This window comes from Centruroides vittatus, unplaced genomic scaffold, assembly GCF_030686945.1.
Source record: "Centruroides vittatus isolate TY-2023 unplaced genomic scaffold, ASM3068694v2 scaffold_1172, whole genome shotgun sequence".
In the NCBI taxonomy this organism is placed as follows: Eukaryota; Metazoa; Arthropoda; class Arachnida; order Scorpiones; family Buthidae; genus Centruroides; species Centruroides vittatus.
Genome location: NW_027122672.1, coordinates 563,540 through 578,932, shown reverse-complemented (window position 1 = coordinate 578,932; position 15,393 = coordinate 563,540). Strand labels below are relative to the sequence as shown.

The 15,393-nt window shown below is 31.9% G+C and overlaps 1 protein-coding gene across 1 annotated transcript in view; it reads right to left on the bottom strand.

The window, feature by feature from the left end:
* Positions 1–365: 365 nt before the first annotated feature.
* LOC136986800 (para-nitrobenzyl esterase-like) overlaps positions 366–15,393 on the bottom strand; it is a 55,787-nt gene continuing 40,759 nt past the window's right edge. The window contains exons 3-8 of the mRNA XM_067284414.1: positions 12,256–12,528; positions 8,034–8,502; positions 7,698–7,769; positions 7,456–7,614; positions 1,360–1,508; positions 366–1,295 (exon numbers count right to left, since the gene is read on the bottom strand). Of these exons, the coding sequence (XP_067140515.1) occupies positions 987–1,295; positions 1,360–1,508; positions 7,456–7,614; positions 7,698–7,769; positions 8,034–8,502; positions 12,256–12,528 (1,431 nt within the window). The 3' untranslated portion in view covers positions 366–986. The remainder of the gene's footprint in view (positions 1,296–1,359; positions 1,509–7,455; positions 7,615–7,697; positions 7,770–8,033; positions 8,503–12,255; positions 12,529–15,393) is intronic.

The following is a 15,393-nucleotide window of genomic DNA, read 5'->3' as shown; positions in this document are numbered from 1 at the left end:
ACACGAATTTTTATGCAAGAAACATAACATCAAACTGCTTGAAGTAACGATTTCCATAAATTCTCATACAAGAAACGTCATTCCGAACTGCTGCAAGTTTACATGAATCTTTATGTAAAGATCATGACAAGAAAGTACTTCATATAAATCTTCATACAAGAAACTGCTTCAAGTGAGGATTTACATGAATCTTCATACCAGAAACTGCTTCAAGTGAGGATTCATATAAATCTTCATACGTGAAACTGCTTCAAGTGAGGATTTACATGAATCTACATACCAGAAACTGCTTCAAGTGAGAATTTCAAAGTACGAAACTGCTCAACTAGAAAATTCTAAAAAACTCAACCACCAAAAACATTCAAAAATAAGAATAAAGCAACACAAATTTTATTTATTTATATATAGATTTTTTTTATTACTTTTGATATCATAATAGCACAATAGTAATAATAAATTAACATTCGAGATAATGATAATAAATGAAAGATGTTGATTGTCGATGAGAAATTCATTTGTTTTTTTTTTCACATTTAGAATCTTAAAATTGTTTTGTTTCACAATTAAAACAAATACAAAGATGATGTTGAAATTTGTTCCATATATGGATATATAATTCCATAGTTTATAATGAAGAAATTTAAAGATCTAAACTGAATTCTTAAACAATACTTACGCTCTTTTCTTGTATACAAATGTACTAAGACAATACTATTAATTGTGCGTTTTATTTGAAGAATTAATCCAGTTCCAACTGCACAGTTCCACGTTGAAAGAAATGGATGGAATTTGTATGCAAGAGTAAAAAATTAAAAGTATCAAACCATGCAAGTTCGTTCCAGATTTCGGGTTTTTTTCTGCTTTCAGATTTACATAAATCTTTGATTTAAAATGTGGACAGACTCCAAAAATTCACCATAAATTACATAATAATCCCATTTTCTCTCTCTCTCTCTCTCTCTCCCTTATGCTCCTCTTCCATTCTTCTAACTAACCCACGTGTAGACGTGGAATCCATGATTTTTCCAGAACTTGCATTTCATCTTGGAATAATTCAGCTGTATTGTGATGTTATCGGAGATGACGGCCACACTTTTAGGAAATTTGGACCACCCCGAAATTCCCGTGGAAGTGCCGGAAGATCTGACAAAATTCGAGACCACCTGCTGCAACGAATCGCGGAATGCAACGTCTTCTCTTGAAGTGGTACCCACGAAGAATTCCTGTTTGTCAAAGAACGACACCACGTCCCATAGATGGAAACTATAAATTGCATTGTAATCGTATATTCTCGCCTGGAAAACACAAGAATCTCGTGAAATTCATTAATTAATATGGTCACGTATGCGAAAATCTTACCGGTTTGGATGGTTTGGAGGAGATAACGTAACGATAAACTGGTGAAGTCAGGCAACCTGCCAACAATTCACTTAGTTCATTGACTGGGCATGTTTGCCTCACGTCTGACACCATAGTTGTGTAAACATACTCGGGCGTGACGGGAATTTCTGTTTTAAAAAAAAGAAAAAATACACACAACCTTTTGTTAACTCGTGATACCAGCTTTTACGAATTACCTACAAGTGATGGAAATATTTACAATTTTCTACGCTTTCTACTAAAAAATACTGCAGTTTTCTTTATTAAATTTACAGTTTAAAATGTTTTAATTTTAATAACATTTGTATTTTATTGAAATTTTAATAAATTTTGTGTTTTTTGTACATTTTTTTATAATTCCTGCTGCGAAAATTACAGTGTGATCCCTTCTTAAATTCAATAGTTTGCACTATAATAACTGAAATTTTTAGGAAATTTATTAAATTTTTGAGAAGTTTTTAAGAAACTTAATATTTTAAATAACAAATTTTTAGTTTGTTACATAAAAAAATAACGGTTTTAACTCATTTTATTCATAAATAAAGTGTTAAACATTGAGAATTTTTATAGGATAACCGGGAGTGTAATGGTTAGAATATGAATTTTTTTTATTACAGTTTTGGATGCTTTATTAAATTTTTTTGTTGTGTCTTTTATAAAATTAACATTCTATACATAATTTTTCAATTTATTATGTAAAAATAACAGTTTTTATAACCGTTATTGCATAAAAATTTCAAAAATTACAACTAGTTTCTATATGATAAGGTCATTTGCACCAAGTTAAAAATTAAAAGAAAAATATTATAATTTTTTAAAATTTAAATAAAAATACGAAAATTTTCTTCAAATATATTGTTTAAAGAGTTAACTTAAGTTAAAACTTAAAAATATACTTTTTAAATCATTAATAATAATGATTTTTTAAGTAAAACCGTGTATAATGCGCGCATATGTCTATCCAATAAACTGCGCTATTTTTTTGTAAATACGCAGACTTTATGAGCTTTTTTACATGAATTTAATGATTAAAAACACTCATAAATTTCGAAATTTTACTTAATTTGTTGCATTCTTAATAATAAAATACTCCATTATTAAATTATAAAAACGAATTTTTACAACCGAATCTTCCGCTCTCAACTCGCTATATAATTTGTTAAAATATATGAAAAATTATTAAAATTTCGAACAAAATTGTTAAAATATAATATAATTAAAATAATTTTTATAAATAATCGAAAAATTCTGCGTGTAAATCTCCCGTTATCAGCCAAATTCCCCATTGGAAAATTCGCTGGTCGTAAGGGTGTAATTGTTGATGAAATAAATCAAAACAATGTATTGTACCGTTCGAAAGATATGGCCAATTTCGTTAAAATTTCCCAAAACACCAAAGGTCAAAAAGTGTGCCATTTTGTCCTAATGGTTTGTGTACAACTCTCCCTCCACGTCACTGATGCTTAGGAGAAGTGATGCTGTAAGATGAGGATTAAGACGTTAAGCTGAGCTATTACATAAAAAAAAGGCTGTTATAATTTATAGGTCAATAGAAAACTCCAGTATTTTAATTTATTTTAAAGAATTTTATGCGTAATTTTGTTACCAGAATTATATTTTCAAATACAGAAGTTAAGAAAAATCTTAATATAAAATTATAGAGCAGAAAAATCGTTATCATCGACGACTAACCGTGTATAATGCGCACTTTCTTGTATACAGTTACAAACTGTAAAAAATTTAATATAAAAACACTTTAAAATGAAATAAATTACGGTTTTAAATTTAAATAAGACGAAATTAAGAAATTATTAAAAATTATATTTTTATTAACGATGTTTTTACGTCTTAAGTATAAATTATCGAATAAACTTCAAGAATCGAAGACTCGACCATTAATATTATTTTTTTAACAGATGACGTATAATGCGCACCTCCACTTATCTACAAGAAATTCAATAACAGGAAAAATTCTTTAACAAGTAGTTTAGATACTCTCACTTACCGGCAAGAAATTTTCTAACAGAAAAAATCCCTTACCAACTAGAAAAGAAGCTTATAGATACTCTCACTTATCTGCAAGAAATTCCCTAATAAGGAAAAAATTCCTTACCACCAGGCAAAGAAGCATTGTATACATCTCCACTACTTATCTATACGAAATTCCATAACAGAAAAAAATTCCTTAGCAACTAGTGTAGATACTCTCACTTATCTGCAAGAAATTCCCTAACAGGGAAAAAAGATCCCTTACCAACTAGCAAAGAAGCTTATAGATACTCTCACTTATTTTCAAAAAATTCCCTAATAGGGAAAAAATTCCTTACCACCAGGCAAAGAAGCATTGTATACATCTCCACTACTTATCTATACGAAATTCCATAACAGAAAAAAATTCCTTAGCAACTAGTGTAGATACTCTCACTTATCTGCAAGAAATTCCCTAACAGGGAAAAAAGATCCCTTACCAACTAGCAAAGAAGCTTATAGATACTCTCACTTATTTTCAAAAAATTCCCTAATAGGGAAAAAATTCCTTACCACCAGGCAAAGAAGCATTGTATACATCTCCACTACTTATCTATACGAAATTCCATAACAGAAAAAAATTCCTTAGCAACTAGTGTAGATACTCTCACTTATCTGCAAGAAATTCCCTAACAGGGAAAAAAATTCCTTACCAACTAGCAAAGAAGCTTATAGATACTCTCACTTATTTTCAAAAAATTCCCTAATAGGGAAAAAATTCCTTACCACCAGGCAAAGAAGCATTGTATACATCTCCACTACTTATCTATACGAAATTCCATAACAGAAAAAATTCCTTAGCAACTAGTGTAGATACTCTCACTTATCTGCAAGAAATTCCCTAACAGGGAAAAAAATTCCTTACCAACTAGCAAAGAAGCTTATAGATACTCTCACTTATTTTCAAGAAATTCCCTAATAGGGAAAAAATTCCTTACCACCAGGCAAAGAAGCATTGTATACATCTCCACTACTTATCTATACGAAATTCCATAACAGAAAAAAATTCCTTAGCAACTAGTGTAGATACTCTCACTTATCTGCAAGAAATTCCCTAACAGGGAAAAAAATTCCTTACCAACTAGCAAAGAAGCTTATAGATACTCTCACTTATTTTCAACAAATTCCCTAATAGGGAAAAAATTCCTTACCACCAGGCAAAGAAGCATTGTATACATCTCCACTACTTATCTATACGAAATTCCATAACAGAAAAAATTCCTTAGCAACTAGTGTAGATACTCTCACTTATCTGCAAGAAATTCCCTAACAGGGAAAAAAATTCCTTACCAACTAGCAAAGAAGCTTATAGATACTCTCACTTATTTTCAACAAATTCCCTAATAGGGAAAAAATTCCTTACCAGCAGGCAAAGAAGCATTGTATACATCTCCACTACTTATCTATACGAAATTCCATAACAGAAAAAATTCCTTAGCAACTAGTGTAGATACTCTCACTTATCTGCAAGAAATTCCCTAACAGGGAAAAAAATTCCTTACCAACTAGCAAAGAAGCTTATAGATACTCTCACTTATTTTCAAGAAATTCCCTAATAGGGAAAAAATTCCTTACCACCAGGCAAAGAAGCATTGTATACATCTCCACTACTTATCTATACGAAATTCCATAACAGAAAAAATTCCTTAGCAACTAGTGTAGATACTCTCACTTATCTGCAAGAAATTCCCTAACAGGGAAAAAAATTCCTTACCAACTAGCAAAGAAGCTTATAGATACTCTCACTTATTTTCAAGAAATTCCCTAATAGGGAAAAAATTCCTTACCACCAGGCAAAGAAGCATTGTATACATCTCCACTACTTATCTATACGAAATTCCATAACAGAAAAAATTCCTTAGCAACTAGTGTAGATACTCTCACTTATCTGCAAGAAATTCCCTAACAGGGAAAAAAATTCCTTACCAACTAGCAAAGAAGCTTATAGATACTCTCACTTATTTTCAACAAATTCCCTAATAGGGAAAAAATTCCTTACCACCAGGCAAAGAAGCATTGTATACATCTCCACTACTTATCTATACGAAATTCCATAACAGAAAAAATTCCTTAGCAACTAGTGTAGATACTCTCACTTATCTGCAAGAAATTCCCTAACAGGGAAAAAAATTCCTTACCAACTAGCAAAGAAGCTTATAGATACTCTCACTTATTTTCAACAAATTCCCTAATAGGGAAAAAATTCCTTACCACCAGGCAAAGAAGCATTGTATACATCTCCACTACTTATCTATACGAAATTCCATAACAGAAAAAATTCCTTAGCAACTAGTGTAGATACTCTCACTTATCTGCAAGAAATTCCCTAACAGGGAAAAAAATTCCTTACCAACTAGCAAAGAAGCTTATAGATACTCTCACTTATTTTCAACAAATTCCCTAATAGGGAAAAAATTCCTTACCACCAGGCAAAGAAGCATTGTATACATCTCCACTACTTATCTATACGAAATTCCATAACAGAAAAAATTCCTTAGCAACTAGTGTAGATACTCTCACTTATCTGCAAGAAATTCCCTAACAGGGAAAAAAATTCCTTACCAACTAGCAAAGAAGCTTATAGATACTCTCACTTATTTTCAACAAATTCCCTAATAGGGAAAAAATTCCTTACCACCAGGCAAAGAAGCATTGTATACATCTCCACTACTTATCTATACGAAATTCCATAACAGAAAAAATTCCTTAGCAACTAGTGTAGATACTCTCACTTATCTGCAAGAAATTCCCTAACAGGGAAAAAAATTCCTTACCAACTAGCAAAGAAGCTTATAGATACTCTCACTTATTTTCAACAAATTCCCTAATAGGGAAAAAATTCCTTACCACCAGGCAAAGAAGCATTGTATACATCTCCACTACTTATCTATACGAAATTCCATAACAGAAAAAATTCCTTAGCAACTAGTGTAGATACTCTCACTTATCTGCAAGAAATTCCCTAACAGGGAAAAAAATTCCTTACCAACTAGCAAAGAAGCTTATAGATACTCTCACTTATTTTCAACAAATTCCCTAATAGGGAAAAAATTCCTTACCACCAGGCAAAGAAGCATTGTATACATCTCCACTACTTATCTATACGAAATTCCATAACAGAAAAAATTCCTTAGCAACTAGTGTAGATACTCTCACTTATCTGCAAGAAATTCCCTAACAGGGAAAAAAATTCCTTACCAACTAGCAAAGAAGCTTATAGATACTCTCACTTATTTTCAAGAAATTCCCTAATAGGGAAAAAATTCCTTACCACCAGGCAAAGAAGCATTGTATACATCTCCACTACTTATCTATACGAAATTCCATAACAGAAAAAATTCCTTAGCAACTAGTGTAGATACTCTCACTTATCTGCAAGAAATTCCCTAACAGGGAAAAAAATTCCTTACCAACTAGCAAAGAAGCTTATAGATACTCTCACTTATTTTCAACAAATTCCCTAATAGGGAAAAAATTCCTTACCACCAGGCAAAGAAGCATTGTATACATCTCCACTACTTATCTATACGAAATTCCATAACAGAAAAAATTCCTTAGCAACTAGTGTAGATACTCTCACTTATCTGCAAGAAATTCCCTAACAGGGAAAAAAATTCCTTACCAACTAGCAAAGAAGCTTATAGATACTCTCACTTATTTTCAACAAATTCCCTAATAGGGAAAAAATTCCTTACCACCAGGCAAAGAAGCATTGTATACATCTCCACTACTTATCTATACGAAATTCCATAACAGAAAAAATTCCTTAGCAACTAGTGTAGATACTCTCACTTATCTGCAAGAAATTCCCTAACAGGGAAAAAAATTCCTTACCAACTAGCAAAGAAGCTTATAGATACTCTCACTTATTTTCAAGAAATTCCCTAATAGGGAAAAAATTCCTTACCACCAGGCAAAGAAGCATTGTATACATCTCCACTACTTATCTATACGAAATTCCATAACAGAAAAAAATTCCTTAGCAACTAGTGTAGATACTCTCACTTATCTGCAAGAAATTCCCTAACAGGGAAAAAAATTCCTTACCAACAGGCAAAGAAGCATTGTAGATACGTAAAGCCAATTCGCTAACTTTGGGTTTGAAACTATCCAAACTGGTAGTGACGTATTTCTTGTATTGGCTCCAACTCCAGCGTCGTATATCATCAGGACCGGGCCAAACATCAACAGCTTGAGCTCCCGTACCTAATACACAACAATAAAAGTAGAATAATTAATGACAAAACAGTAGGGGGGAAAAATGGCAACAATTCCCTCGCCACTCCTACCTATCAACAGAGCCACATCGGTCACCTGTCCTAACTGAAATATCTCTTCTGTGGTTCCTGTTATTAATCTCCCTACAAAAATATTAAAGCAAATTAATAATATAAGAAGATAAATGAAGATAAAAATCAGGGATTTTTTTCCAATGCTAATTTGCATTTAAAACGGGGAAAAAGTTAATTAAAACGGTGCTACGTTTTATAAATTCCCTATCGATCCGCGTGAACTCTATGCAAGATTCCTAAGAGTTAATCTGGCTGTTGGCCCAATTACTCGGTTGCAAACCTTTCTAATTTCGTGTGATTTATCATTAGAAAAAGCAGAATGGCCGTTCTTACCATCAATAACACAGAATTGTTCGGGGTAAATTCCCTGAATGGGTAGATCGTTCTGGTCTCGTACTCGAAACGACGGGTCATCTTTCCCTAAATAGGTGTTAATGACCTCTTTGGCTGTTAATTTCCTCAGGCAATCAGCGTTGTACCCGCAACCCGTCCTCTTTAGGAATATTGCGTGTTCTCTCCTCGATACGTCCTCTAAAGTTCGATTGAAGATCATGGAAGGGCCAATTAACCAAGCCGAATTGAATAAATTACGTGTCAGGCTCGAGGTCATGAAGGTCAAGATGCTGGCTGCGCCCACATCGGCACCGAAAATGGTCACCTGAATACAAAAAAAAATACAATGTTTTTGAGGATAGATAGAAGGTAATACAGTAAAACCTGTGTAAGCCGGAATCGTACGGTTCCGAATATTTTTTTCGGTTTGAACGGTTCCGTCTTGGACAAGTTTTACTGTAATATAACTCTATACTGTACAATATAACGCTATTTTTTAGGGTAAATGGCGGGTTACAGCGTAAACTTTTTACGTGTTCAATACTGTATGCAAATTTACACGACAGTTCGCTATTTTTTTAATAGAAAGGTGTGTAAAATATGAATTTAACTGTATGAAGTTAATTAAGAAACTGTACTTTAACTGTACTTTCTCATTAAGAAACGTACAGTACGTTTAAATGCATCAAAACATAAACAAAACGAACGTTTAAACATAAAGATTCACTCGTACAATATGTTTATACAGGCGAATTTTTAGCTTTTTTTTACACAAAATACACAAATTTATACTGAAACTCGTGCTCCTTTAGCAAATGAATTAAATTATAAAATATAATTACAATTCATCAAAGATTAAACACAAAAATTGACATGTTTTACACATAATACAGCACACAGAGCAATTGCCGGAGAGATCATTTCTAGAAGAGCATTTCTAGAAGAATGTTTACAGAAGAGTATTTCTAGAAGATCGTTTTTAAAAAATGTCAGAATTTAAGCGTAAGAAGGAACAATATTGTATAATTACTAATATATTTTGAGCGTAAAGGCACGGAATTAAACATCTGCCGCGAGTTCTAATGAAATGTTTGTCACCGGAATCGATGAGCGCCCATTAAAAGCGAGTAGAGCCGCCGAATGGATACTTGAATAGCTAATGAGGCATTGGCCTTTACGTATTGTTCCTAACACACTAAATAGCCTCGTTTCGATCGCTTCCGAATTTGCTCGCCGATATTATATACAAATTACTAATTTCCAAACCTCGTTACCCACACGCCTTTAAAGATAATTCCTTGCCGATTGTTTCCCTAAACGAGTTTCTCTCTAATTCTAAACTGTTAAAATGTCAATAATTATTCATTTTAAATGGAAAATTTACGTATCTCTACATATTTCCGGGCTTAAATTTAGTTTAGTAACGTTACAAGACGTAAATCTGGGTCTTTGTGCTGCTAATTTCCACTTAGAAAAACGTAGATTTAAACTCGAAATTTACTTTAGAAAGGCTAAATTTAACGCAGAAAATATAAAACTTATTTTCTAGAATAAATTCAAGTAAATATATATATTTTAAACCCAAAATAAAGAATAAAATAATATTTTTAAAATTGGATTTTTATCGGCATCAAGGCAAACACGGGAAGGAAATTATAAAGAATATTGTTATTTATGTAAGAAATATGGAATCTTTTTACGTAGGAAACTCCATTTTATATAGAAAATACGCTTTGCTCTTGGTTAAACTTAGATTTTCTTCTTTTTTTTTCCCTTCTCTTGGATCTTAAGAGTAGTTTAAGCCAACTTGATGGATTCTCACGTTAGAAAAATCAAAGAAAATGGTGAAAAATTATATTCTGGTGGTAATGGCCGTTTATTCTAGATAAAGAGGAGCAGAAGACAAGAATATATTTTTCTATAAAAGAAGAAAACAGCATATATATATATATATATATATATATATATATATATTCACACGGTCAATTTAGAAGCAAGTTTTTGTCTTTCTACTTCTTTATGAATGGTTGCATGCAACGAAAGTTCGGTTCATTCGGAAAATTTAATGTTAAATTAAGTAAATCGCCCGTAAAAAATAGCTTTTATCTATATATTTAGCTGGGTGATGATATATTCTTGCAGTAAAATCGTGCAGTAAAACTGTACCGCGTGGCATTTTCCTATGAAGAATGCACCGAAATTGCCTTTTTTTTTATTTTTTAAATACCAAAATTTGTAAATTATCGCTGTAATTTAGGAATTTTACAGCCTTAATCGTGTATTTTTACAGTAAAACCGTAAAAGTACTTGACAGTGTGGCATTATCTTAATTTCTATAATTTACGGTGGTATTCTTCATAGGAGGAAAAAAAACCCTCAAAATTGTCATTTTTACATACAAAAATGATAAATTTTTACTTGAAAACATTAAAAAAATCTACATTTTAAGCCACTTCATCCTTGTCAAAATTAGCAAGAATTTCTTCAAAAGTTATGAAATTTGATTAATAAATCGTTTATATCGATTATAAATAGCATTAATATAGTTTAAAGTTATAAATTTCATGTAATTTTACTCGTTTATAACAAGAAAAATATATCCAAATGACAAATTAATACACGTTAAGGGTGACAAATATCGGTTTTATCTGTAAATCAATCTGGTTTAATGTTGTAGTAATGTTTCTCCATTCACAGATGACATGATATTATCCCTTGTAATATTTTGTTGCTGTAATTTTACTCATTTTTCTTACTCTATCGGATAAAGAAGATGCTAAAATCTCTCTCTCCGGCATCTAATCTTCCCTGTTAACTTAGTGATCAACATCCAAATTTTCTCCACCGTCTTCCCTCGAAATTTGGATAAAATCTTGTTAAAAAACTTGTAAAAATTTCTTAAATAATTCAAGAAATATTTAAATAAGAGATTTTGGAAGAGGATAAATTCAAAATATTGCTATGAATAATATAAATAATATATAAGGTATGCTGTTCCTTTTTTTTGTGCCTAAAGATGATTTATGTTTTAAGGAATCGATAGTTGCAATAAATGTGAGTAAAATGAAGGAAAATATAGATGAATTTTTGTCGTAATCGGTGTTATAAGCCAATAAATCCTGGAGAATTTTGATCTCGTATCCATACGTTTCGCGAATCCTCTTATGAGGCCTTATTAAGGATTTTCTGGGATTATGAGTCATCACTATGGTCTCTTTCAAGTCGTGAGCTTCCTTCCCAGCTCCTTCAAAACCAGGAACGTGACTATGGTCTTCTTGACATCGTGGAACCTCACTGTGAGCTTCCTGAAGTCGTGGGCATCACGATGATGTTCCTCGAGCTCAGGAGTCATCATTATGAGCTCATTCAGATTATGGGCCCTTCCTATGGGTTTCCTGAAACCGTGATCCTTTCTATGAAGTTTTTTGAGCTCGCGAGTCTTCAATGAGCTTCCTGAAATCGTGGGTGTCATTATGAGGGCCCTTGAGACAAGTCCTCATTACGAGCTCCTTCAGATTACAGACACTCACTATGGCCTTTTTGATATCATAGACCTTTGTGTAAACCGATAAATTATAAAAACAGTATTTTTATACAGAATTTTACACAAAACATGCCTTATTCTGCAATCAAACCGAGTATCTGATACAGTACTTTCTGTAAAGAATCTTTAACGTATCAGTTTTAAACAGGTTTTAAGGTAAATATATTTTTATAACTCGGATCTATACAGCATATAAGGTTAAAATAATACAGATTTTTTAATCAAAATTCTGTATAATTGAATTTTATAGCCTTTAAAGTACGAAGTCCTTCGATATCTTCACCGTCAACCTCATAAAAATTAAGAAAAATCATTAAAAAAAGAGGAAAAAAACACCCATAAAATGGCAGAAATAAGCTTTCTCTTTTCTAATTTCTCTCATATTTTTAAGTGAGAAACGATAATTATATACTTTAATCGAGTAGTTTCACTCCCTACGTCCCTTTCTTACCTTAAAGAGTGGCAATTTTTCGTGGTTAAACTTGATATTCTCCAGGAAAACCGAAAGATCTCATCAAGAAACTCATTCTAAATTAACTTGTACAATAAATTCTTAAAAGGTTTAATGCTTATTTAAGTTAATTAATCCTAAAACCGTGGAATTTACATAATGTTAATTAAGAGAAGATTAAATTTTGTATTTCAATTTAAAATAATTGCGTGTACTTATCATCTTGCCTTATTAGAGTCTCCACCGAAGAAGTGAACGTTGGACGACACCCAACGTAATACCTCCACTTGATCCCAGAAGCCATAATTACCATAAGTGACTTCGTCCGGTTCCAAAAGGTCCAGTGCCAAAAATCCCAGAGCGTGTAGACGGTAGTTAAAAGAGATAAACACTGTATTTAACTGTTTAGCCAACCTCCCACTCGGGCTCAAGCCTGGTTGATGGCCACTACCGAACTGCAAGAAGCCACCGTGGATCCATATCATGACGTTCAAACCCACCTGGAAAGAATAATAAAAAATCCATGTAAATTAACTAATTTTAGGTCGTAAGTCACGCGAGCCTTAAGGATGCCTTTAAGAGTATACAGGCTTCAACAAGACGAAATCTTAAAGGCTTCCTTAAGATTCTAGTGTGCCTTTAAGATCTTGTCTCGTTGTAGCACGTGTAATCTCGCCTGAAATAGTAAAATTTACACTTTAATCGTGTGAAATTTACCGTAAAATAATTTTAAAAGGCAATTTATAAGGCTTAAAAGCCTGAATGGTAACTACGTTAGGGTATTGGGACTTTCGTATCCAATTGCAACGTCATACAGTAGTGCCTTTAAAATTAATTTTAATCTTTAGTATAAGGCTTAATATAAAGGCTTACATAAAATTATAAAAGGCTGAAAAGCCCGAATCACGACTTACACTCCTGTGTTACAACTTTCAGATCCAACAAGCTCTATATTAAAGGTAGCTTCTAATATCTTTAATATAAGGCTTTAAGACACTCTTTAAGGCTCAATACGAAGGCTTATATGGCAATATAATCCCTAGAATTTAGACAACGAATTATAATGTTCAGAACAACGCGAAAATCATATAAAGTTAATTCTAAACCTCTAACAAATGGCATAAGGCTCGACATAAGGCACACACAAAGCACCCAAGACACAAGATTTCCGTAAACCGATTAACGGTATCGAATGGTTAAAAGCAATTTTCTTCGATTACAAAGTTATATACACGTTATAATTTATGTATAGGAGGCCTTTAGGATTAATTACACTCGCAGGAATCAATAATACGTTCGCATAATTACTCTCCCTGAGAGAATTTACTGTCTGTGACCAGAGTTGGGAAAATTTCATTCGCTTTGGATGTTACTCGAATAGATCAATTCCAATAACACGCTCTCTGCTTTATTCCCTTAAGGATGTCAAATTATCCTAGCAAAGAAGATCGTCCGTAAATCTCATAAATATTCGTCTTGTTTTCCTTTACTAATTCATCACATACAAAAAGTTTTCTGTTAGTTTCCTAACGAATTCCGTTGTTTGTATAAGGAAATTTACAAGTTAAATGTATTTCCATTCTTACGTAACAATACGTGTTAAAATTCTAGAAAAATTCGATGATTTCTTAGTGTATTATTACGTAATAATCGATATTTATCTGTATTATTACGTAAAAAAAAACGTATTAAAATTTTCTACAATCTTCTCGAATATTGTTGCGTAATAATTGAATTTTTTTAGTTTCTACGCTTATAATTCTAGAATTTTTAGGAATTTTATTAGATATCGTTACGTAATAATTCAAATATACTTCGATTATTCTATAATAATACGCATCAAAATTCTGAAATTTTCCAAGAATTTTTTTTATCAGATATAGCTAGGAATACTTGATAAAACGTATTAAAATTCTAGAAAAGTCTAGAATTTTATCAAATATTGTTAGGTAATAATCAAAACATTTGAATTGTTAGGTAATAATACGTATTACAATTGTAGAATTGATAAACATGAAAATATTCTAGAAAAAATCTAGAATACGTATACGTAATTTTATCTAACATTCTTACGTAATAATCCAAATATATTTCGATTATTACGTAAGAATATATTTAAAAAATTCACGATTGTTACGCAACAATTAAAGCATGTTATATTTATTAAAATTTCTTTAAAAATTCATAAAAATTCGAGTATTTTTAAATGGATTTTTTAAGAATTAAATTTGATGATTTTTTATCATAAATAACACTTCAAAATATATTTTCAAACCATTTTAGAAGATAGAAATTAAAATTTAAGAGTAGAAAAACGCGACAAAATTCGATTTTGTGATCCAAGGTTTGTAGCTAATTAAGTCGAAGTGAAATTTAAAAAAAATGAGCTCGAGTTTTTATACAGGAGAACATTCAAGCGTATAAACATTATAGAAAACATGGAAGCCAATGTAAATTTACATATCGACTCGTCTATAAACTCTCCAGTTGAAGAGATTTTACGATCATTTTCAAAACTTTCTCTTCTGACGACAACTTCACTGTAAATAAGCTTTATTGTGTGACTTTATTACACGAATAACTACGTTCTATTCTAGTTTACTGTAAAGGAAAACACAATTTCCTAGATAAATTGGCTTATAGAAACCCCCCCAAGAAACGATTTGGTGTTTAGTTAACAAAATCTTACAGTAGTAAAATACAACAGAGGGTGGGGAGGGGTAGATTTAAAATTCTATACTCGTCCTACGCGGAAGTGATGCCAAGTACAGTGGCAGAAATTGGCAGGGACATATCTACACAACAAATTATTTAAGAGACATTAAACTTTAGCCATTTGCTTATCGAGAGCAATCTTTTGTAGGGGAGGAGAGGGTAAAGAGGCGCCTGAATTTAATCCAATTTGCTATTGACTTTAATATTACCTTTAGGTTTCATGCAAGAGTTATTCCTTGAAGGAAATTTAATCATATCTAGCTTATTAGCGGTTTAATAATAACCTTACACATCAAATGCGATTATTTTCGAGTGAATGAAAGGTAAATATAATTAAGATACAGCCTTTATATATATACATTCGGATACTTTAAGGTATCGGATTAAATTTACTGTCGAGGAAATGGCATCCGGAATCTTTAGAAAATATCTTCTGGGGTTATGGGATGTTTGTACGATTGCCCTCATAGGAGAAAGCAATCAAAAAACAGTAGGAAAACACCACATTCCGGGGTTACAACTTCTCAGAACTTTCGTTAATGGCAACATCAAAGTGATGAAGTCGGATTACCTAAGAAGATTCTACTAGAGATGAACGTGGACTGAAGGCGAAATCTTTTGCATTCGAACGATGGAGTAGAAAACAGTTT